We start from the raw sequence: 26,865 nt of genomic DNA, 5'->3' as shown, positions 1-26,865 counted from the left end.
CCCCTCACCCTCACAACCCTATCACCCTCACTCACCCTCACCCCCTCACACCCCCACACACCCTCACCCTCATACACCACATCACTCAAGAACACCAACACATCACTCAGGGACACCACCACATTACTAAGGGGCACCACTCCGGGGCACCACTCAGGGGCACCACCACATCACTCAGGAACACCACCACATCACTCAGGGGCACCACTCAGGGGCACCACCACATCACTCAGGGACACCACCACATCACTCAGGGACACCACCACATCACTCAGGGACACCACCACATCACTCAGGAACACCACCACATTACTCAGGAAGACCACCACATCACTCGGGGGCAACACCACATCACTCAGGAACACCACCACATCACTCGGGGACACCACCACATCACTCGGCGGCACCACCACATCACTTAGGGACACCACCACATCACTCGGGGACACCACCACATCACTCGGGGACACCACCACATTACTCGGGGACACCACCACATTACTCGGGGACACCACCATATCACTCGGGGACACCACCACATCACTCAGGAACACCACCAAATCACTCAGGAACACCACCACATCACTCAGGAACACCCCCATCACTCAGGGACACCACAACATCACTCAGGGACACCACCACATCACTCGGGGACACCACCACATCACTCGGGGACACCACCACATCACTCAGGGGCACCACCACATCACTCAGGGGCACCCCCACATCACTCAGGAACACCACCACATCGCTCAGGAACACCACCCCATCACTCGGGGACACCACCACATCACTCAGGAATGCCACCACATCTCTCGGGGACACCACCACATCACTCGGGGGCACCACTCAGGGGCACCACCACATCACTCAGGGACACCACCACATTACTCAGGGACACCACCACATCACTCATGAACACTACCACATCACTCAGGGACACCACCACATCACTCTGGGACACCACCACATCACTCTGGGACACCACCACATCACTCTAATACACCACCACATTACTCGGGGACACCACCATATCACTCGGGGACACCACCACATCACTCAGGAACACCACCAAATCACTCAGGAACACCACCACATCACTCAGGAACACCCCCATCACTCAGGGACACCACAACATCACTCAGGGACACCACCACATCACTCGGGGACACCACCACATCACTCGGGGACACCACCACATCACTCAGGGGCACCACCACATCACTCAGGGGCACCCCCACATCACTCAGGAACACCACCACATCGCTCAGGAACACCACCCCATCACTCAGGGACACCACCACATCACTCAGGAATGCCACCACATCTCTCGGGGACACCACCACATCACTCGGGGGCACCACTCAGGGGCACCACCACATCACTCAGGGACACCACCACATTACTCAGGGACACCACCACATCACTCAGGAACACTACCACATCACTCAGGGACACCACCACATCACTCTGGGACACCACCACATCACTCTGGGACACCACCACATCACTCTAATACACCACCATATCACTCAGCCCAACCACATTATCACCCAGACCACAACACCACTGTCCTTGCTTGCTACCAACAAGCATTGCCATAGCCAAGAGAACTCGCATTAGGAAATTGTAAGCTATTGGCTTTGTGAATAACAATGCTATTAATTTATATATTTTCAAAGCCAACACATATTTTAAAAAATTGTCATTTACAATACCAATAGCTCACACTTTCCTAATGCGAGACCTATTGCATTGCAAGTGCTTGTTCCAGATTGTCTCTTCCAAGAGAGATCCATGAAATGACTCATGATATTTTTTGAGAAACTAGTGACATAGTGGTGTTCTACAAAGACAGTAACCCTGAGGTTCTCGACCAATCAGAAGCTGTAAATAGCTGCTCAGCATTACAATACTGTTTTATGTATGCAGCGTGCTTGGACTAGAAAAACACAAAACTTATGACTGCACTAGCTGAAACTCTGACTCACTTGTCGACCTTGAGTAAACCACTTAGATCCACAGCTTCCAGCTGGGAGAAAATGGGACACACCAAACTGCAGGGATGACACACTATAATCTGCATGTGAGCTCGCAAAATGGAGTGTACGGCAGCTGGCGAGAGGCACAGCACGCAAGAACATGCCGCAGAAGCATGACAACTAGAAGCAGCCGGCCATTTTAAGACTCGTTGGGGCATATTACCAAGGGGGGCGATAGGCAATTATCGCCGATTTAGCAGCCGTTTTTGGCCGCTAAGCAGCAATAATTCTATCGCCCTATTAGCAAGCTGATGCTAACTCATGTTAGCGACAGCTTTTAGGCGATAGCGAGCGGTTTGGGGCCCGCTTTGCATGTCAGCGATGTTTATCTCTAATGACATGCAAAGTGGGCGTACCCAACCAGTTAGAGACTGAAAGCAGTCGCTAACGTCGCTATCGCCTATTAGCAAGGCAGGCGTGGTGTTGGAAATATCCGCGCTAAGCGCGAATATCTCCAAATACTAACACCTGCCCAGACCAGTTCTTAGCCATGTTATCCAATGGGAGGTGGATAACATGGCTAAGAGCATTTCGTCACTTGGCGGGGGGGAGAGGAGCGGCCGGCAAACTAATTTGACAATAACAAGTTAAACACACCGGGGCTCATATCTTGTTAACACAAGTTTTAACAGCACATATTGTTACATTGTCTGTCACAGAAAACCACTTTTGTTCCTGGAAATAGTTTCCTAAACTCCAAAAAGGAAAGCAGCTTGGTAGCTTGCATTATGCAGCGGTAATGCCAGAGCAGCAGAGTATAATTGAAAAGAACTAGCGGCAGAAACAACAAGCGGCAAAGGAAGCGTTCACTCTCACTTCGGCTTGAAAAAAAAACAGACGCCCGCGAGTGGTGTGAGTGCGCAACACTGCAAGCCATGGCCTAATGGTGTCTATTACGCGCACCAAGCACATAATAGACACCAATAGGCCATGGGCTGAGCAATTCGCCCGCCTCTGGCCAATTGCGTGCAGTCTTTTAGAATAAGACGCACGCAAAGGCCAATGGGGTAGCACAATAGGAAAAGCACACGCACGAGCATGTACGTTTCATAGGCTACCTCCAAAACCCCATTTTTCACTTACTAAAGGTCTCGCAACCTGCGAGTGCACTGCTGCGCAGGTCGCAAGACCTAAAAAGGGGATGAGTATTCTAATGTCTAAGCATGGGCGGATTTTGCGGATCCACGATCCGCAGATTTTGCGGATTTGCGGATCGTGGATCCGCAAAATCCGCGGATTTTGCGGATTTGCGGATCTGCGGATTTGGGGCGGGGCTTCCATGCGAGTGCAGTCACTGAATTTGAGCATCAACTAGTTCGAGCGACCATGTGTGTGTTACTATGCAATCGCCCCGACGGGCTCAGGGGTCCCTTGAGTGAGCTGTCCATCATAGTGGGTGAATGGCGGGCAGACGGTGCAAACCGCGAGTGTGTGGGCAGGGCCAAACGGGCAGGGCTACCATGCGAGTTCACACATGTTTCTAGTGTGTATAAAAGGTCAGAGAAAGATCAGTTCAGCAGATGAAGAGAAATAAGCTCCTGGTCACAGAAACAGCACGGGTATTGCGCTCGTGAAAGTCAAGGATGCAAAAGCCTCTATCCAGCATCACAGCTGATTTTCCACGGTAGAGTTGGGAAGAAGGCACACCTGTCCAGCCTCGACGACGCTCACGATTGTTTTTGGGCTAATGAATGAGTCACTGAATTTGAGCATCAACTAGTTCGAGCGACCATGTGTGTGTTACTATGCAATCGCCCCGAAGGGCGCAGGGGTCCCTTGAGTGAGCTGTCCATCATAGTGGGTGAATGGCGGGAAGACGGTGCAAACCGCGAGTGTGTGGGCGGGGCCAAACGGGCAGGGCTACCATGCGAGTTCACACATGCTTCTTGTGTGTATAAAAGGTCAGAGAAAGATCAGTTCAGCAGATGAAGAGAAATAAGCTCCTGGTCACAGAAACAGCACGGGTATTGCACTCGTGAAAGTCAAGGATGCAAAAGCCTCTATCCAGCATCACAGCTGATTTTCCACTGTAGATTTGTGAAGAAGGCACACCTGCCTCGACGACGCTCACGATTGTTTTTGGGCTCACAGGAAGGGCATGTTGTAACTATTTTAGGATGGCACCGGCAAGCTGCCAGCGCCATCCTAAAATACTTACTAAATTAGCTTCAACAGGAAGCTCTACTAGATAAAATAAAGCAGGTGCGAGCACCTGCTTTATTTTATCTAGTAGAGCTTCCTGTTGAAGCTAACTTAGTAACTATTTTAGGATGGCGCTGGCAGCTTGCCGGCGCCATCCTAAAATAGTTACAAGTTGACAGGCCAGCCAGGCTTCAACTTTTGCCCCCGGAATCCGCCGCTCGCGGATTTGCGAATTCGCGGTAAATTCGCGGGAGTTCGCGGATCGCGAATTTACCGAAAATTCGCAAAATCCGCGAGCGGAACAGATTTTGCGCTCATACTTACTAATGTCCAACCTGGTAGGTAAATAGTGAAAATTATTAGCCATTGCAAAGCAAATACTTACCCCAAAGCCGGTGATAATTCCAACCAGGTAGGGTGGGGCAGTACAAGCCATCGGTGGTGCCTTACTGACTAGGTACCTTCATACCGCCTCGCAAAGTGCATGTGTCTGTGTTTTCTTTAAATCGCCTTGACACACCTTTCCTCATTCTCTTAAATCCCTCCAGTTCGTACTTTTACTCTTGTCAGGCAACTGCCCCATCAAGATTGATCATACCCTACCCGGTTGGAATTATCACAGGCTTTGGGGTAAGGATTTGCTTTGGGATGGTTAATAATTTTTACTATTTACCTACCAGGTTGGACATTAGAATACTCATCCCCTTTTTGTTTTTTCCCACCCCCCCTCCCCTCTCCCCTTTTATTCCCTTCCTATCCTCTTTCTGTCATTTTAGATACCACAGACTTTGAATTCAGCCACAGAGGTACCGTCCTTTTTAGTTAGACTTGTCGGGCGCACCCATTGTAGATTTAACACAGGAAATAAATTGTTCAATTCCATGTATATAGTGGACACATGCATGAATCGGCCATCTTCTCCCTTAATTTAGGTATCATTATCATGCAGGGCCTTTCACGAGATATACCTACATACTTTAGGATTAACAATAATATCTTCACGAAAGAGTGCGCGATATATATTTTTAGGTCTCGCCTCTCAATGCGCATGCGCATTGAGCGGTCAAGACTATAGGGGCTTAAACAAGACTTACCTAGACTGGCTTTTTGATTCTGTGCCCGTGCGCTTTTAGGTCAATGCGCAAGCGCATTGACCTAAAATGCGCGTGCACATCATCAAATCGCCAGCCATCTGTTCCCCAGCAGCTCTTCCCACTCCGCCCCACAAGCTTCCCCCAGCGTGCGCTCTGCCTTAGCAGCACTCCTCCCACACCTTTGAAGTGAAGCTTAGCTTCACTTCAAAGGCCCCTGCTGCTTCACACTATTCACGGCCATAAGGCTGTGTCTCTCCCCCATCGCCGCTCTCCCTGCTCCGCCCCCTGCTGCGGCTGTGTCGCATTTCTCCTCCCCCCTCCTACACAGCAATACCCTCCGTCTTGTTTTCCCTTCCCTCTGAACAGTGAGCTCAGCACAGCCCAGACTTTTAATAATGGGTGGCTGCGGGAACTTAATAGTAGCGACATTGTTTTAATATGAAACATCTTCCAGCATCTAATATGATTAATCATCCCACTCGGTCTGTCTCTGTTCTCTGGTGTTTGTATATGTCGCTCAGTGTCTCCACACTCCTTATGCGCCACTCGACTATGACTATTGGTGAGCAGTACTCTGCCTACTTCTCTTACACTCATTACTGCTGAGTAGCAGTCTGTCTTCCTACTCTCGCGTCTTTCCGTCGGCTTCCCCCCATCAGCCTGCTCACCCATCCGCCCAGCCACTCACCTATCCGTTCATCAATCTATTCATCCACCCACCTTTCCTCTCAATCCATTCGCCCATCTGTCCGACAAATGATTTTTTACTCGCTCTCGCCCTTGTTCTCCTCTCTCTGCCTTAATTCTTAATTTATCACGCACCTCAACTTTCCCTCCTTCTATTTCTCTGCCCCATCGCCCTGGCTTTTTCACTACTTCCCCCGGTCTCTAGATGTCCCCTTTGTATTACCTCCAAGTGGGCTTCTACCTCGTTCATCTCGTTCCCCATTTTGTAAATGTAAATGTAAATGTATGTAAATGTATTGGCATTTATATAGCGCTCTACTTACCCGTAGGGTCCCAAGGCGCTTCGACCGCTGCGAAACCCTTCCTGGCTTCCCTGAGAGATGGTCCCTTAATGGGTATCTCCAGGGTGAGACCAGGCATCCCCGGCGGTCTGGTGGGGCCGTTAGTGAAGATGAGGCAAGCTAATGCCCAGAGTTGCCGAGTGTGATCGCTGATCAGAGTGGGCACCGAGGCGAGAGAATTATCAAGTCCGCTGACCCTGGTCCAGAAACCTGCCGCGCCGGGAATCGAACCCTGGTCCCGGGCCGTCCTCTGCTCTCGGGTCTGCCGCCTCTAACCAGTGAGCCACACTACTTCACTGTATGCCTGATCTCTTTTTTGGTACTCTTACGTGTGCGCTTACGACGTGAGCGTGCGTGTTTTTGTCTCAGTTGCTGTCTACTTTCTTCAGCGCCTATTTGCTTCAGCAGTTATTTTCTGCACTCTCAATTTATTTTGACTATGACTATTGGTGAGCAGTACTCTGCCTACTTCCTTCAGTTTTTTTAAGGTGTCTGTCATTTCCTCTTTAAATAGTAAAGTCGTAAGCTTTTAAAAAAAAATACAGTTCAGAAATTGCATAAAGTCGCTCCATGGCAAGATGGCTTATTCCCTGTGCGTGAACTGCCTGACCCCGTCTGTATATACAGTTGAAAGGAGAATAAAGGGGGCTGGGAGATGGATGGCTTGTCTTCAGTTACCTCGAGCGGGAGGGAGGGCAGTTCCGCCCGCATTGCTGCGGTGGCAAATTATAGGCCTTCACAAAAGAGGCAAATGAAAGGAAACCCTCACCCCCCCTCACAACCCTCTCACCCTCACTCAGCCTCACACCCTCACCCTCACACACCCTCACCCTCACACACCCTCACACACCCTCACCCTCACACCCTCACTCATCCTCACCCCCTCATCCTCACACACCCTCACTCACCCTCACACCATCACCCCCCTCACAACTCTCTCACCCTCACTCAGCCTCACACCCTCACCCTCACACACCCTCTCCCTCACACACCCTCGCACACCCTCACACACCCTCACCCTCGCACCCTCTCACCATCACCCCCACACCCTCACACACCCTTACCCTCATCCCCTCACCCTCACACACCCTCAGTCACCTTCACACCCTCACCCTCACACCCCCTAACCCACACCCTCACTCACCCTCACACACCCTCACACACCATCACACACCCTCACCCTCACACACCCACTCACCCTCACCCTCACACCCCATCACCCTCACACCCCTCACCCTCACACCCCTCACCCTCACACCACTCAGTGCTACAACACATGTTGTGTTACAATAGGTGTCACATTTGCGAAAGATAAAACTATTGGCATTGTAAATAACAAAGCTATTAATTTCGCTATTTTCAAAACAAGCACATAAATAAAAAATGTGTCCTTTACAATACCAATAGCTCAAACTTTCCTAATGCGAGACCTATTGCATTGCTGTGCTTTTCTCCCCTGCTGCACTCTCCTGCTCTCTAGAGATGTGGCCTAACGACCAGAGATGCCATCTAAGTCATGTAAATACAAAACATGTTGCATTCCAAATGCTATAGGTGTCACATTCGCGAAAGTTATAACTATTGGCGTTGTAAATGACAAAGCTATCAATTTAGCTATTTTAAAAACCAACAAATAAATAAAATATTTGTCATTTACAAGACCAATAGCTCCAACTTTTCTAATGCGAGACCTATTGCATTTCCATTGCTTGTTTAAATCAGATATTCATGTGTGATACTTAATTTGAGTGTAAAAGAAAGCATTGAGTAGTTCACTTCACCACTTGTTGAGGGTTGTATTATAATCTTTTTAATTGGTTTCCACGCGTGTTGGATGATGTTTTGATTCTCCACAATTGTGAGAAGCTGCAGTTTGCAATACGTTTTGATTCTATACCTTGTTCTCAGGTCATCCTTGTATCATTCCCAGCCCTGAAGATTCGGAGTACATTGTTTCTCTAACGAAACACGTGTCGGCTGGCTGTTGTCTTTCTGTTTGATGACCAATTAAAGAATTCAAGAACAACAACGTTGGATTGGGTCCATTTGCTTCTACATTACGTCGACCCGATGTACTACTAGACTGTATGAGTGCACGGGACTATTGCTATATTCGATTGTGCTAGGATTCTCCTCACAGATTAAGGGGTTGTAGGGTTTCCCCTTCCGGGTTGGCACAATACCAAATTGCTTCCAACTTCACACTTTACGTTACATTTTGCAGAGCGCCATTCTTTCCTGTCTACAAAAACCCTGTGCACTTTACCCATACAGTGCAGTGTTGCAGAGTAGAGTGTCATAGAGTGCAGTGTGTAGAATGTTGTAGAGTGCAGTTTTGGAGACTGCTTTGGTGTAGAGTGAAGTGGCGTAGAGTAGAGCGGTGCACAGTAGAGTGCGGAGGGTAGAGTAGACTAGTGTAGAGTGCATTGGTGTTGAGTGTTGTATAGTATAGTGGCATAAAGTATAGTGGCTTAGAGTGTGGCGGCAAGAATTCAGCAGAGTGAAGTGGTGCATAGTAGAGTGGCATAGAGTGCAGTGGCGTAGAGTACACTGGTAAAGAGCAAAGTAAAGTGGTGTAGAGTGGGATAGAGTGCAGTGGTATAGAGTGGTGCAGAGTAGACTATAGTGGCGCAGAGGGCAGTGGCATAAAGTGGAACACCACAGAGTAGAGTGGTGTAGAGTTTAGTGGCGGAGAGTGCAGAGTTGCAGAGCAGAATGTCATAGAGTGCAATGATGTAGCGTGTCATAGAGTGCAGTGGTATAGAGTGCAGTGGCATAGCATAGATTGTTTCAGAGTAGAGTGGTGCACGGTAGAGTGAAGTGGTGTAGAGTAATGGCGTAAAGTAGTGTAATAGCATAGAGAGCAGTTGTTGAGAGTAGATTAGAGTAGCTTACAGTGGATTGGCACAGAGTGCATGAGGCATAGAGTGGAGTGGTACAGAGTAGAGTCCATTGCTGCTGTGTATGGGCATAGAGTAGAGTGGCACAAAGTGCAGTGTTGCAGAGTGGAGTGGCCTAGACTGGAGCAGTGTAGACTAGTGTAGAGTGGCATAGAGTGCATTGGCATAGAGTAGAATGGTGCAAAGTAGAGTAGAAAGGCCTAAAGTGAAGTGGCGTAGAGTGGAGTGGTGCAGAGGGGAGTAGAGTGCAGTGATGCAGAGTTCAGTGACATGGGTAAAGTGGAGTGGTGCAGAATGAAGTGGAGTGGAGTGGTGCAGAATGAAGTGGAGTGGAGTGGTGCAGAGTGAAGTGGAGTGGAGTAGAGTGAAGTATGCATGGTGTGGCAGCACACTGCCATTACAAACAACACTGTTTCAGTTGAAATGACCATTACATTTGCACAGACATTCAGTTTTACTAATAAAATTACAAAGCACACAAACGATAATGTGTGGAAATGGCATCACCTAGTCAATTGATAGTTTTAATCATATTAAAGTATTTGTTTCCAACACACTTTAGAATTAACAAAAAAATTAGTTTCACTTGTGCTTTTCTAATTCAGGTATATTCTGAAATACTTTTATAGTTTATTTAAATGTTGTTGTGGGCTAGGTAAAAAAAATCCTTTGCTCTACCCCCAGTATCCTGCAAAATCGTCACATAAATCCTCTCACTATGAAGTCAGAGAAAGGAAAGTAAACACCAGGCTCCCTCTGAAGACAGAGCCTGACATTTGACCTCTGTCTTTGAATGCACAGCAAATGTGACCACATGAGAACAAAATTTGCAAGCCTGTTTACAGAAAGGAGCATTCATAGAAGAATACAAGGAGAGGTAGTGTGAAACGACTTTGCTCCTTGGGAGGGACAAACCGAATGGAGCCAGCAAATAGAAAGCCAGAAAATGTGAGTTACAAACCACAAAGCCATTGATATGCAATGGGTGGAAGGCATTCCTAGGGAAGTTGTCTGAATGTCCCCAAGATGCCATTAATAAACCAGACAGGGTGCTTCGACCCATAAACCACTATGCAGAATACTTTGTGTTTTTTGCACGCATTAATAGTATTAAAACTCTGGGCTGGGGTGAAACGTCACTTTGCTTCACTTATCCAGGTGCAACTCTTCATAGGGACATCACTAGAAGATTTATGCGTATTTGATGGATGATTAGTGTTTACTTAAATATTTCCCGCTGCTTCAATTTTTCTAGCATTAATGAAATTTTCAAATTACTCCGCCACTACGAGTCGTCCTTCTCCTTAATGAAGCCCATGCTGACAGCATTTTCCAACAATAACATATTTCAAGCAACTCTTCAGCAGCCGAAAATAAGATTCATGCGTGCTTTCGGCTATGGTTTAATTTAATAAACTGCTTGCCGTGGAAACGTGGCTCACGAAGTTGTTTGCGTTTCTGTGGTGCTCTCAGGTCTCTGCTGAGAAAACATTAATAAATGATCCGAAAAGAGGCCGCGTGTTATCCTTACATGTGTAAGCTGCGTTGGTCTTTTAGGCAAATTTGTATTTGTTGCCAGGGAAGCGTAACAGCAGCATCGAGGCTGCCAGCCCCAGAATGCAAAGCGAGCGGTGGCTAACCAGCCAGGACATGCTTATGACGTCACGTGACATCGGATCACTTGGCAGCTAACTCCACACCATATCGATTAACTACCTTCAGGCGATGCTGGGGCGCTTGACCTGGTGAGTGACACGTTTTCAGGCAGTGCTCCGTTGAAATTCCTTGGTTTCTGGGTGTTTTCCGAAGGGCTTTAAGTGGGCCGGTCCTGCTGGTGCTCAGTACAAGCAGTTCGAAAAAGCAGGTGCAGAAACGGGTCCCTATGGGGCACTCCATTTTTGCCCTCACCCTCAGAGTGAACCAAAAATCTTAGCCCTGCAACAGTACCACCCTTAACTGCCTTTGATCTACATTCAAAGAGACTCGTTTTAGCTCTTTAACAGTCTCATCATTTCAGAACTGAAGCATTTTCAATATTCCATACAACAATGCCATAGTTGTTGCTTATTTAGCTTATGTAACTTACAACCATTGGCAAAACCAATAGTCCTGGATTGTCGTATGTGTAATTTTACTTGTATTATATATCTGGATGCAACGAAAGAAGCAGCTAAGCACAGATTTGTAGCTTACTTTTTAAGCCATGACCTCATTTCATTGCCCACCCCCCTTTTAGAGACACCCCCCCCATTTTTTTCTTCCCACTTAAAGCCCTGTTTTTCCATAACATATTTTCTCTCTTTCAGCGTCAATAAAAGTATACGCCCTCTGCAAATATTAGGGCATATTATCAAGGGGGTTTATCTCCGCTTTTTTGGCTTTAAAAGCCAAGAAAGCGGAGATAAAATTATCTCCCTATTACCAAGCTGTCGCTAACACCAGTTAGTGACAGCTAATAGGAGATAGCGACCATCTTGGGCCCCGCTTTGCATGTCAGTGATATTTATCACTAATGACATGCAAAGTGGGCGTGCCAAGATGTTAGCGACTGGAAACAGTCCCTAACATCGCTATCTCCTATTACCAACTTTTGGAGATATTCGCGCTAAGCGCGAATATCTCCAAAAGCTAACACCTACCCTGAGCAGTTCTTAGCCATGTTATCCAATGGGAGGTGGATAACATGGCTAAGAGCATTTGCTCGATAATGCATGAATATCGCTGACTTTTCAGCGATATTCATGCATTGCGGCCGTTTTTTATCGCATTTGCGATAAACCTTGCTAATAGCAAGGTTTATCTGCGATAAAAATCGCCGATGTGCGGCGATAATTTTTGTCTCTAAACAAGTTAGAGACAAAAATTATCTCTAGTTGTTGGTAATATGCCCCATTGTTTCTCCAAGAGTGATACCTAACAAACGAAGGGTACATCACTGGCAGTGTTCGAAGTTTAGCATTAAGAAAGTATGGGAACTGTGATGCTATGTGCAATGGGGGTGGAGTGAGTGAGGAAGCGTGGCCAAAGGCGTGGCTGAAAAAACAATATATTCAGTAACTTTTTTTGGTCATTCAACTTCAGCTAACTACATAGAAAATAACACACAGCTAAATGCAAAATGTTATTCAGCAGTACTATCGTACATTAGGAATCCTCTATTAGTCAATGCACTGCACCAGAGAGCCACAGAGCGAATCCTGATTGGTGTAGCGGAGAATAGTGACTAGTGTAGGTTGAAGGCTAGGGCCTAGTCTGTGAGAGAAAGTATTGTGAACATGTAAGTCATTACTTTACACTAGGATTACGAACAGTATAAAATACACTGCTTCAGAATGTGCAAAAAGGTTTAAGATAAAAAAAGTGCTTCCAAAATATTGATTAAAGTAATGCCCAGACTGTACGTAGTGCACAGTTTTTTATAACTGTCTTAAAAGATTCACAGGTTAGCTGGTGGCTCCCTGACAACACCTCTCAAAAAGAACAAAAGTGTGTCATCAGGAAGCATTTTTTTATAACTGTATCTTAAAATCACACACTTCACAGATTGGATGGTAGCTCACTTACAATACTTCTCAAAATGAATAAATGTTTGTAATCCAGAAGCTTCCAGTGATTCCATCAATTAAAACCAATACAGACATCCAAGCACCCTTTACATTTGCAGATTGACCTGGTGTGTGTATTTACATTTATTTCAGAGAAGCAGACACCCTGGCAAGAAGGCTTGTTTAGCTGTCTGCCTCTCCCTCGTTGTCACAGCACACAAAGCTTTCTACCTTACAATGCAGCTGAAGCATTTCAACTCTCGAAGTTAACCGTCCCAAGATGGTTGTTCTTTCACAAAAAGTAGGGGAACTGTTCTTATAAAAAGTAAAAGTATGGGCACATTGGTGATTGTCGCCCATCTTGTCTGCACTTATTATGGAAAAGACACTGGTTACAAGCTGTTAGTGCCACCTGACAGGTGGCATAATAAGTGCAGACCAGATGTGCGGCAATCACCAATTGCAAACAGTTCACTTGTAAAAGGGCATGAATTGCATTGCACATTATTTATATATACGGAAACAACTGTGATTATCTTTGTCTGAATTTAAGCTATCAGCACCTTATAGGTAGACCACACCTCACTGTCATTTTTGGTGGTTATATGTGCATAGAAAAAGATTTATGATGTATTTTTTAAGCAAATGATCATTGATTATATGTATGTATGTGTTTTTTATAATATATGACATCAGTCATAAGAAGTAATAAGAAAAAGAAATAAAAAGATAATATTTTTGTAAAATAGTAGTATTGAGTATATTATTATTCATAAATCTATTATATGACTGCTGCACAACAGAGTATATAGCACTATGCCCGGTGCAAGTCTGTTTTCCAAATAAATTCAATATATGTACATAATTTCAGTTGGCAAAACAATATTTAGTCCTTTCTATAACACCACAACGAGGATTCTGAAAGTGAAAATCTTCTACCCTGAGTGTTTGTCGCAGGTGTAAATCAACACCAAAACCCTTTCCTACTATTGTAGGCAAGGAGTCAAGGACTCGCATCAAGGAATAGTATTGCATGGTGTTAGACCTGTCATCCTTAGGGTGGTCTTCCTCCCAGCGTTTTTCCTGCTTACCTCCTCTTTTTGCTGATTCTTTCTTTTGGCCTTAGGACTCTGATCACTTTATCACTGCTGACCAGTATTAAAGTGCATGTGCTTCTCCCCTAAACATGGTAACATTGGTGTATACACAATTGTCATAATTAGTTTACTTGTAAGTGTCTTGTAAAGTGGTATGCCATATACCCAAGACCTGTAAATTAAATGCTACACAAGTAGCCTTTACAACCTGTCTCAGGCCTGCCAGTGCAGTACCTGTGTGTGAAGGTTACTGCCACTTCGACTTGACATTTAAAACCCTTTGCAAGCCTTAAAATTCCCTTTTATTACTTATATGCCACCCCTTAGGTAGTTCCTAGGCGGCTCAGAGGGCATGGTGCTATGTTGCTATGTAAGTAAAAGGTAAGGACATGTACTGTTCATTTTTACATTTCCCGGTAGTGAAAATGCCTACATTCTTTTTTTTCTACTGTGAGGCCTACTCCTCTCATAGGTTAACATTGGGAATTCCTTAATACACTTTAAAGCCATAATTCCTGTTTAGAAAGGAGTAGCTGTATCATGTTTTATATCTTTGGAATGGTAATGATAAATCCTCTTTATTTGTAAAGTTAAATTTAACATTACTTGTTTAGAAATGTCAATTGTAGAAAGTGGGCGTTTCTCAGTTCTTAGTGCACTGTGTGACTGAAGCTTGCCTCCAATAAACGTCTGGGGTGGGTGACAGCTTCACCTTGTGCATTCCCTCTAGGCACAGGAAGGTTAGGTGTGTCTGAGCACTCATCTCCATTCTGATGCATCTTCTTGGGCAGGGGTGGAAGAAGAAGCTGACACTTGCATCTCAATAGGTAGTGTCAAGTCCCCACACAAAGGGCTTATTAACCTTTACTGATAGTCTGGAGCCAGGGCTGGGAAGAATGGACATCTGTGCGCTTCAAAGAACTTTCTTTGGAGTCATCCCCACTTCAAAGGCACAACTGGGTATAAGCACTGGGTCTCTGAACCCTCATAACCAGACACTTTTCAACTAGAATCTGTCATAAGAACTGCTGTGCTACAACAAGTACTGAAACTCTGCTGGACTACTGATCTGAAAAGCCTGCTTTCCTCTTGTGCTGCCCTGCTGCCTGCTGCTCTCTGACCGTGCTGAGGAGAGCTGGACTCTGCCTTGCATCAAAGTAATCTCCAAGGGCTTGTTGACTTGCCTCCTGTTGCTTGAGATTCGGGGATATCAAAGTGTTTACTCATGCTCTTGTGCCTGATTCATTGGAAGTGGACCCACATACTTGCTTCAGAGGCACCAACACATCCGCTGACAGCAGAGTAGAAATAGACACATTATCCCTTTGGCAGGAGAGGAACTCAGTGCATAAGTATCTGAACCACCATAGCACCTGCAGAATGCGACGCACAGAACCGTGCATCGCCGCCTCAGCAGCTTGGTGAGATCAACCCATCTCCTCGACTGTGTGGAGAAACCCGGTGCATCACTTTGGAACCAACGCAATTCGATTTTGGCGCTTCATCTACCGAACTTTGCAAAAGGGGGGTTTTACCCATACAGTCGCGGGGACCTGGGCGCTGTGTGGTATGTGTAAGGAAGGGTCCCCGCAAGGAGAACCTTATGTACAACACACACTAACACTGAGTAACACAACCATTAATCAAGGGAAATAAATCAAATTAGTAGCGAGTATTGTCCTTTATTTTACAATACCGGATTACAATCAATATAGAAAAATTCCTATCTAATCGATAGCCCCAATGGGGGGAGGAAAGGAGGGGAGGAAAGAATGTGCTCAGGGCGGTGTCAAGTCAGAAAAAGGTACACACAGTCATAAAGAATTACGAATTATAACAGTTTGCAATTCAGAGTCAAAACAAATCTGATACAAAAAAGCCTACATTTTTGGCATCCACTAAACTACTGTTATATTGTGGACATTCAACGGACACATACACAGTTTCAAATGATCAGGGGCATGTGCCGGAAGTCTGAAGAGAAAAGGCCGTCGACGTTTCGACCCCTAGCAGTAGGCTGCGTTAAATCCTTATACGGGGTCTTCATCAGGACGTGTGCAGGAGAAGGGAGGAGTAACGAGGGGCAATTCGGTCTGTAAAATGTAAAAACAGGAATCAGGATAATATATATAGAGTTGTCATCTTACTAGACATTATGACCAATATAATCATTGAGTAGAATTTACCATGGGGTCTGGGCCAAGGCCAGGCCTCAGAACATGGAATGTGAGTAAGACCCAACCAGTGGTCAAGGTCGAACTCATCGATATTCAATAGTACAGAGGAGAGATTAACCAGTATGGTGTAAACCAAATTAAAAGGGGACTGTTCTGTCTTGCAAGGTTGAATATGGGAATTCAAATCACATAGGCCTCTGCCAAAGAGCCATGGTTATCATCCTAATTGACAATTCTCAAGAGAGCTAGGTGTTGTCTATAGATGGAGAATGGATCAGTTAGGTCAGACGACAAATACAGCAGGAGCCAACAATGCAGTCTATAAAACCACTTACATTGGATACACAGGTGAGGGGCGTTCAACTTGGCACTTAGGGCGTCGTAAAAGATGAAAACGTTATAGGTCACTGTAAATTTGGAAATTAATAAAAAACGTATTGGTGACATGCCACAAAAATAATAACAACTAATGAGCACCAAGGTTAAATGGCATACCTCTAAAGTGATTAGAAACCAGTTTCCATGGCGTCGCACTAGAAAAATACACATGAAATAGCCATTTCTGTGTATGGTAAACTTCAGCGGTGATTAAATCAGACACTTGGGTCACGCGCTGGAGCTGTAGTTTAAAGGAGTGCCACTATACCCGAATCCTAGATGGAGGAAACGACTATTTAGAAACGCGTGGAATTACTAAAAAATGCAAGAGCTGATTTGCACGTACATTCCAGGAAAAGGGTTCGAGGCCACTTGCAATTTATTCGGAGGCTCATCTCTGTCAAAGGATTACACGTGAAATAGCCATTACCGTGTACAATAAACTTCAGCGGTGATTCTAGATGGAGGAAACGACTATTTAGAAACGCGTGGAATTACTAAAAATTGTAAGGGCTGAATTTACATTCCAGGAAAATTTTGACGATGTCCTGTGTATCTGGAATGGCAGCAAACAACAACTGACAGAATTTCATGATTGGCTCAATCTTAGAAATTCGCACATTCAATTTACAATGGAATCCAGCAATGAGACCATTCCATTCCTGGATATCTCGATTTATGTGGATAAGGATCACTTACAGACCACACTTTTCAGGAAACCTACTGAAAGAAACTCTCTGTTGCAGTATGGGAGTCACCACCCCAGTGGTCTCAAAGACAATTTGCCGGTGGGGCAGTTTCTGAGGATCAGAAGAAATTGCTCCACTCGAGCAAATTATATTAAAGAATCTGAGACCCTAAATGAGCGCCTGGTTGCCCGTGGATACCCAGCACGAATGGTAACACGGGCCCGAAAACGGGCCTGGTATAACCCTCGTGAGAGCCTGTTGAACCCTGAAACTACCAATCCAACTGAGCTTGAACGTCTCATCTGTGTTACCTCTTTCTCAACACGAAGTAATGAGATTAAACAAATCATCAATAAGAACTGGTCTCTGGTGGCTGACGAGATTAAACAACCGGACCTTCCACTTCACTCCTTCAAAAGGGCCAAAAACATAAGGGATTTGGTGGTCCATTCCTACCTGGAACCAGTAAGTCAACCGACCCTTACTACCTTATGGAACTTACCTCCTCTGGTTGGACATCACAGATGTGGCACATGCACAGCATGTGACACTACCATTCAGACAAAGACATTTGCTCATGGTGGACGTGTCTACACCTTAAAACATTACACTAATTGCAATTCGACTTGTGTAATCTACATCATTCAATGTCCATGCAGTCATGTATATGTATATGTTGGACAAACACAACAAAAAATCAAATCTCGCATCTCCTCTCATTGTAGTAGACTACGATGTAAAGTGTTAGGAGCGCCTTTGGTAGAACATTGGCAAAAGGCAGGACATATAGTGCCTGATTTAAAATGGTTGGTCATCGAGAAGGTATCTCTAGGGAGAAGAAGTGGTAATCTATTGACAATTCTGAATACACGCGAATCCAAATGGATGTCCCTTTTGGACTCCATAAAAAATGGACTAAATGAACAGGACAGTAGTCTGGCACAATTAGCAGCGCTTGGCTAATATATCCCATACCCTGCTGTCACTTGGTTATTCTACACTATCTAGTGTGTGAATACAGACACTTACATCTCTGTTGAAACATCTTTTTAATTGACAAGATAAATGTGTACATTGGATTCGTCTACATTCTCATGTTTGAGAAGTGCATGAGTTGGTCCATATTGTCATATGATATATGTCAGTATGTAAGTAAGTGGCTCGTCTACACCCTCATGTTTGAGTAGTGCACGAGTGTTACATGGGTTTCCAACTACAGCCTTGCACATGTGCTTTATTGTTGATCAATGTAATACCAAAATATTTAACTGTCAATTTAATTGAGATTTATTTACTGTGTCAACTTATGACTCGTGTACAACCTCCTGTGCGAGAGTTGCTCGAGCGGATTATATGTGTTATCACTACTATTTCTATTGATATTGTTTGCTGCCATTCCAGATACACAGGACATCGTCAAAATTTTCCTGGAATGTAAATTCAGCCCTTACAATTTTTAGTAATTCCACGCGTTTCTAAATAGTCGTTTCCTCCATCTAGAATCACCGCTGAAGTTTATTGTACACGGTAATGGCTATTTCACGTGTAATCCTTTGACAGAGATGAGCCTCCGAATAAATTGCAAGTGGCCTCGAACCCTTTTCCTGGAATGTACGTGCAAATCAGCTCTTGCATTTTTTAGTAATTCCACGCGTTTCTAAATAGTCGTTTCCTCCATCTAGGATTCGGGTATAGTGGCACTCCTTTAAACTACAGCTCCAGCGCGTGACCCAAGTGTCTGATTTAATCACCGCTGAAGTTTACCATACACAGAAATGGCTATTTCATGTGTATTTTTCTAGTGCGACGCCATGGAAACTGGTTTCTAATCACTTTAGAGGTATGCCATTTAACCTTGGTGCTCATTAGTTGTAATTATTTTTGTGGCATGTCACCAATACGTTTTTTATTAATTTCCAAATTTACAGTGACCTATAACGTTTTCATCTTTTACGACGCCCTAAGTGCCAAGTTGAACGCCCCTCACCTGTGTATCCAATGTAAGTGGTTTTATAGACTGCATTGTTGGCTCCTGCTGTATTTGTCGTCTGACCTAACTGATCCATTCTCCATCTATAGACAACACCTAGCTCTCTTGAGAATTGTCAATTAGGATGATAACCATGGCTCTTTGGCAGAGGCCTATGTGATTTGAATTCCCATATTCAACCTTGCAAGACAGAACAGTCCCCTTTTAATTTGGTTTACACCATACTGGTTAATCTCTCCTCTGTACTATTGAATATCGATGAGTTCGACCTTGACCACTGGTTGGGTCTTACTCACATTCCATGTTCTGAGGCCTGGCCTTGGCCCAGACCCCATGGTAAATTCTACTCAATGATTATATTGGTCATAATGTCTAGTAAGATGACAACTCTATATATATTATCCTGATTCCTGTTTTTACATTTTACAGACCGAATTGCCCCTCGTTACTCCTCCCTTCTCCTGCACACGTCCTGATGAAGACCCCGTATAAGGATTTAACGCAGCCTACTGCTAGGGGTCGAAACGTCGACGGCCTTTTCTCTTCAGACTTCCGGCACATGCCCCTGATCATTTGAAACTGTGTATGTGTCCGTTGAATGTCCACAATATAACAGTAGTTTAGTGGATGCCAAAAATGTAGGCTTTTTTGTATCAGATTTGTTTTGACTCTGAATTGCAAACTGTTATAATTCGTAATTCTTTATGACTGTGTGTACCTTTTTCTGACTTGACACCGCCCTGAGCACATTCTTTCCTCCCCTCCTTTCCTCCCCCCATTGGGGCTATCGATTAGATAGGAATTTTTCTATATTGATTGTAATCCGGTATTGTAAAATAAAGGACAATACTCGCTACTAATTTGATTTATTTCCCTTGATTAATGGTTGTGTTACTCAGTGTTAGTGTGTGTTGTACATAACACGTTCATCTACGGAACTGACACATTGCCATCACTGCATGGAGAAAATCGAAGCATTATCTACTGTGGTATTGATATTGATGCCTTTCTCAGCGCATCGTTGGAACACACCCCGCAACTTGCTGTTGCGACCAGGAAAAGGTAATTTGTTCACTGGGGTCTGCGTGGATCCTGTAGCCAGACTGTGCACCATCATGGTCAGCCCGTACTATTGACTTTTCCCCGGTTCACTGCAACCAGATCTCTCCCATTAGCGCTTATTGCTACTAATCGCTAGAACTCTTTTTATTCTTTAAAAATTCATATCTCAACTTCTCCTTATTGAGCATTTGTCATTTTGGTCTTGATTTACTCATAAAATTATTCTCTTTTTTTTCTAATCTATTGTGGGGTCTCTTTGTGGTGTTTTCAATGTGTTACTCTGTGTGTGTGTGTGTGTGTGTGTGTGTGTTGCAGAAATACTTTACTTTACACATTGCCTCTTTAGATAAGCCTGACTGCCCTGTTCCCAGCTACCAGAGGGTGAGCACAGGCCATCTTTTAGTGTGTAGCTAGCTAACCCTGACTAGAGTGGTGTTCCCTACTTGAAAGGGTGCATACCTCTCCCAACGAGAGGCTCCAATTCTAACAGCTAGCATTTAAAGCTTTAAAATATGCATTTCTCAGTAAAAAGCAATGCCTACTGCCTTTTTTGTACTTTCACATCAAAGTGATCAGGCCTGTGGCCTTGATCATAGGCTTGCCATCATAGCCTATTCAGTCCTGCTATAAATGTCCCCACCAGGCAAAACGTCCAATACAAGCACTGCTTTCAGCAGAAGCACACATTTTATGCCCAATCAAATTCTTTGATCGCGAAAATCAAGATTTGTGCAAATATAACGCTCCTTTCTCTGTAGTGCTTCTTGAAGCTCCTTTGCCGTTGTTCACAGAAGGTATGGCAACAGCTGCGATGTAAGCCAAACCTAAAAAACAAACCTGCTGGCTTTGCCAATTTATGTTATTGTACCAAAAGCCTCTCAGACTAGAAGTGGGGCATATATAGCAGTTTGGGATTTGGTCGACACAAAATTTGTGAAAAAAGGATCAACGGAGAGAGGGTAGTTACTTTAATTGGCATACAACATTGAAAAGTTTAATGCTTTACATATTTACATTACCTTGTATAATTTCAGGCATGGGATGTAAAATGTTTTGCCTACTTGAATCATTCATGGGTCATCTGAGAAACCTTGGGCCAATTCACTGAGTTCCCAGGCCAATGGACGGCGTGTCCTCTCTGTATTTTAGTGATTTTATTATTAACAGGGCTACTAGAAAAAATGCAATTCTGCAACTGCTGTTTTTACATCTTTATGATGAATTTACTCCACCTGGTACATAACCCACCATTTGAGGCACAATTTGCAGATTCCAAAACTTTATTTCGAGCTTAAGCGGATCAAAAGTTACTCTAAAAAACATCACATTGAGTGTCACTCTGTGGCAGCCGCTTTACAAAGGGATCTTGTGTTCTTTTGGTGTATGTGTTAAACTGAAACTAATGCGGTGATAATAATAACGCATGTTAATGATAAAATAATGCACCACAGTAAGTGCCATATTATGCCACATAATAATTAGCATTTTCGTACCACATAATTTAGACAGAAGTGCCAGATATTTTGGTCCTGCAATGCCACATAATTTCAGTGACCGTGACTATAATAAACGAATAAAGTACTTTGCCTCATAGATCCAGGAGGCATGGAAACCCAGCTTTAAACCAAAAAACGAAGAGATGGGTAGCATTATGCCACACAGGCTCTTTTCATCTAGTAATTTAAATCTCAGGCCTCGGATCAGTCGACGGTGTGGAATTTGACTAGAAAAATCTGCTTTATTGCCACACAAATATATGGCCATGCTAACACCGTTCATTTTACCAATAAAAATGATGAAGACCACCCTGTTTTTGAGTCTGTGCATTTCTGGGAGGCCTCTGTTAGCCTCAAATATTGATCAAACCTTAATGAAAATCCTATTTTGCATAGGTCAAGTTTATTTTAATTACTTGGGTGTTTTTCTAAGTCCAAACTAACATGGCGAACACACACTGACACGCTGGCAGCTTCAGAGGCTTACCACACACAGTCTGGAGTTGTAAGGTAGAGCTCAGGCAGTGACGTTTAGAGCTACATAGTTGACATGGTGTCGGTCACAAGTATGGTCTTGATAGCCAGATGGAGTATGTGTTATTTTCATACTTATTCGGAATGATCAGTGCTGGTAACCGGCGGGTATCCTTCAAAATTAGTACCATTTCCCAGCACACTTGCCCGCTTATTTCTCATGCCCGTGTGTGTGTTCAGAACACGTAAAAATGACAAAAGGAAGGACACGGTCCGAGAGGACCTTCTCCTTCACAGCTCTATCAATACAGACCAAAGCATAACTTCGCTAGTTTTTTGCTGTATATTTACATTTTTAATACAGAAATAGACCATGAACTACCAATCCTATCCTGCCTCTGTGGTCATGCATGACTTTAGTAGGGAGAAGCAATGGCTGTTTCGCTCAGACATGAGATGGTGATGCTTCTGGAAATAGTTTTTTATTCTGAGCAGTCTGAGAATTAGAAGTCTTCAGTGGCGGTCCCAGGCGTGGAATCTTTAGTGGCGGTCCTAGGCGTGGAATCTTTAGTGGCGGTCCTAGGCGTGGAATCTTTAGTGGCGGTCCTAGGCGTGGCCGCTTCTGCCTGAGCGAGGACTGAAGATTATCAATGGAGGCTGCACAGTCCCTCTGGGAAACAAGTTGCTGCTCCAGATCATGGCAGGGTCAGCGTTCACTTGAACATCAACACTGCTTGCTGTCAGGGGCGGCTATAGGCTCATGGTGGCCCTGGGCAGGGAGCGTAGGTAGGGGGCCCCGGAAGAGGAGGTCCGGGCGGGGCAGAGCACGGAGGCCAGTAAAGAGGGGGGGGGTCAAGGTGTTTGGAAGTGGAACAGAGCCGGAGGCTGCCAAATCACTGCCAGGGGCCGCCACGCAAATATGTATCCATCCTCAGAGGATTATTATATTAAGGATATATATTGGCGTGGTGGCCCCTGGGGTTCGGTGGCCCTGTGCAGGTGCACAGCTTGCACATGCCTAAGGCCGCTTCTGTTGCTATTACCGTCGGCTGGACAGGTACATTTCTTCACCAGATCGGGATGACGAACAGGGAGTGGTACCTGGCTGAATTGACCAGGAAAATGGCCGGCTTAGATGGGGCCCTCTTAATCTGTTTTCCAAAACCCACTTAGCTGATCTCAATAAGTGGGTCCTGATCCCTTCAGCCGCTCTGACTAAGAAGGTGGGCTCATTTGTCGGAAAGCACAATTGAAAGAATTTTGCATATATTTTTAGATTGGGCTACACTGCAACTGCTGTTTTGAAACCACGATTGCGAATTTATTTTTCCATGAAGGCAAAAGGAATCATACCAAAGTTGATTTCATCGTATCACAAAACGAACCAAATTTTGCAAAATATAAATTGTGTGTGGTCCACTAAGAAAAATATTGTGAAACTGGTATCTCCAATTCGCCTGACAAATCAAATATTCAGCAGGAGGGTGGGCACGAGGGACCTCTCAAAATCCTGGAGATGTGTCTGGGAACGAGTCACTGAAAGTGTTCTTCATCCACTTCTGTTTCACGCTAGAATTCTTTCAAAGTTGTACTGCCTCTCACTTTAAATTACTATCTTGCTAAGAGATAGATTTGTGGATTGCTGTAAGTAGCAAGATCTTCAGAAAAAATGTATTTACAATTACAAAACCAATGATTGAATCATTCTTCAGTACCCCACCGACCAAAGACTACCTGCCTCACTTCTCTTTCTATTCTTCTCTGTAAAATAATTTAAATTAATGTACTAAATTCCATTTTTGTGGTATTTAATTGTTAAGATATTAAAGCACTTTAAATTTGTAATGTGTAAAGTGGTGAGAAGCACTCTTGGGTCGCCGGATCTCTATATAATGAATAATAAAGCACAAATATAGTGGGCAAATTAACATAATAAAAAGAAAACTTCGGAAACAGCGGGATGTTTCCCATGACTTCATTTCTATTTTGTCCTCCTCAGTGGGTCTGTCATACTGTATGTAAGTCGCTACAAAAACCAATCTGGTTGATTTCCTGAGCAGTTGCTGGACTGGAAGGACCCTACAATGACTTCACATGTTCAGCGTCTACATGAACAGAGCCAATGATCCATGCCCCTGGTGGGTACTCAGTCCTAGAAGTATCTTCGTGGGCCACGAGTTGCAAAGTCCACTTACCATGTGATAGACAGCCAGGCACAGTGTGGTCACCTGGACACTGAAGCAGAGGCAGCACCGCAGAGGCCCTGGTGAAGCTTGCGCGGTCATCTTCAGAGTGGGCTTGTAGACTCTTTAGCCACCACCAAGAGGGTTGTAGTCAAGCTGTCAGAGCACTAGTGCGGCTACTTGCGAGGAAGAGAAAAGGCCAGGATGAGTCACACGCGTCGCTTCCTTCCTGGATCTCAGTGTCATCTGTCGCTGACTAGACTGTGGTGAGGAGGTTTACTCTCGCTGTCGAAAGCAGAAAGGAACTCATTTGCAAGACGCATTTGAATTGCAAATCATTTACTTGAATCATCCAATATTTGGCATTAGTGCAACATAGAATAATAAGACCGCACCACGTGGTGGACAGGGCTACTGCTGAACGTGAGGATCATTTTAAGAGGGTACCAATGGGATGCCTCAGATATGTTTAGGGCGAGGCCAGGGGTTTAAGTGGGCTGAAAAAAACATGGGGGTCTCTCAAAGGGGCGTGGTCGAGGTAGTTAAGGCCGAGGCTGAAAAATACCTAAGCTAAAAATCTGTGCTTAGCATAGTGTGCGGTCCAACTGGTGTTTTGCAGCTTCTGCCATTGTATCCAGATATGTAAGTCAACAAGTAACATTACACCTACAGCAACCCAGGACTATTGGCTTTGTGAATGGTTGTTAGTTGCATAAGATAAATAAGCAACAACTATGGTTCTGTTGTATATAATACTGAAAATGCTTCAGTTCTGAAATGATGAGACCTATAACAAGTCTCTTTGAAATTACACCAAAGGCAGCGAGGGGGTGGTACTGCTTCAGAGTTAAGATTTTTTACGACCCGGATGGTGGGGGCAAAAATGGAGAACCCAATAGAGACCCGTATCAGCACGTCACTTTCCCTGCTCCACCCTAGGAAACCCTTGCGCCACCATGGATGCTCTGTATTTACAATACAGAGCACCATAGCGCAAGAATTGACAGATGCGTCAGAAATTCTGACGCATCTGTTGGGGCAAAAGTCACGCATTGCTGGAGTCATTTCGCAAGCATGATGCAACTCCAGCAATTCATTTTGAGGCCTATTCCCACTCCAGTGCGTAACACCTTATGCCAGCTTCAAGCAGGCGTAAGGTTTTGACGCAGTGGCGTCCTAGAAGTGACGCCGCGAAATCTTGTGGATTTTACTGCATCACTTTTAAGAGGCTTTCCTGTGTTGGAAAGCCCACCCTGCATACATTATACCTGTCGCAGGTATAATGTGACGAAGGGCTTTACGACGTGGCGCATCTCCCTAGTTGTGTCACTTTGTAAATTGGCTGCATTTTTTACACTGCCACTGTGTCACAAAAGTGAAAGAATGGTGGCGCAAAAGTGGCGCATGGGGCTTGTAAATCTGCCCCATGTGTTTTCCGTGGGTAAGGAAGAACAAAGCTTCTCATTATTGAAACATGTCTTCTAATTGGACAGGAGTGACTAATCCACAAAATTGTTGTCTGCATGTTTTCTTGTCTTTTATGTTACTACGTGTTTCTAGTTAGTTCATCACACACACTCTCAAATTCCCATGCACCCAGAGCTTTTCCTTTATAGGATCTGTGATTTGTTGTGTACTACTGCTGATGGCGATTACTGTTGCCTGCCACTTTGGAGGTGGCGCTACCTTATAGTTTTCTATCCTGACACGTGTAGCTACTGCATCATCTGTTTCCGTTATTTCCTTGTTGAGTCTTATTTTTGTACAATTTGCTACTGCAACTGTATGCTGATGCTTTTTGGAGATTGAGACTCGACTGAATTTCACAAACTTCTCTTTATTGGGAGTTCAACTATTCAATTTTGACTTCAAACTTGATTTCACTCCTTTCCAGAACTCTTTATGACTTATATTAGCTTTTGCTTCCCTTAGGTAGACTAGGGGCTAATCCCTTTATGGAACACGCTTGTCAATTTGAATTATTGATGACTTTAACCATATTTTTCTTTGATAATGTCTGTAAAAGGATTTATCTGATTTACTAATTAAATAAAAAGAAATTGCTAACCTCTTAAAGAGAATAAAAGTTGTAAAACTGATTTAAAACTCTCATTATTGACTGAACTTAAATTGTTAATTATGACGTTGATGAACTTGGTTTGATTTAGTTTACAATCAAAAAGAGTGGCTATGATCTTTTGCCTAGAAGAAGATTTAGCACAGAGTTGTATCCCATTCTTGTAAGTTAAGGGTTGAATTGGCACTGGGAAGAACGTAGTGGACTCCCCCAACCAAATTACTAGCACACAATTAGATACTTGGGGATAAACCTTGGGCCCACCTTGAGACCAATTTGCAACACCAACTTCCCGCCATTACTGAGAGAAAAAAAAGAGATCAACAGAGCTGGCATTGCGGTTCTCTCGCTTGGCAGGGTTGTATAGCCTTTATTAAGATGAATGTGCTGACGAGAGTGTTGTTTGTTTTCCAGGTAGAGCCTCTTAACGATTTACCTGGATGTCCTGAGACAACTACAACAGACCTCTATAGACTTTATATAAAAGGGTA

At 44.4% G+C, this 26,865-nt stretch overlaps 1 protein-coding gene across 1 annotated transcript in view; it reads right to left on the bottom strand.

Annotated features, from left to right (window-relative positions):
- LAPTM5 (lysosomal protein transmembrane 5) overlaps positions 1-24,548 on the bottom strand; it is a 185,820-nt gene extending 161,272 nt beyond the window's left edge. The window contains exon 1 of the mRNA XM_086957509.1: positions 24,310-24,548. Coding sequence (XP_086813635.1) covers positions 24,310-24,399 — 90 coding nt within the window. The 5' untranslated portion in view covers positions 24,400-24,548. The remainder of the gene's footprint in view (positions 1-24,309) is intronic.
- Positions 24,549-26,865: the final 2,317 nt, after the last annotated feature.

This window comes from Lissotriton vulgaris, chromosome 2_1 (genome assembly GCF_964263255.1).
Source record: "Lissotriton vulgaris chromosome 2_1, aLisVul1.2, whole genome shotgun sequence".
In the NCBI taxonomy this organism is placed as follows: domain Eukaryota; kingdom Metazoa; phylum Chordata; class Amphibia; order Caudata; family Salamandridae; genus Lissotriton; species Lissotriton vulgaris.
The sequence above is the reverse complement of the archived record's forward strand: the minus strand, read 5'-3'. Positions and strand labels throughout refer to the sequence as shown.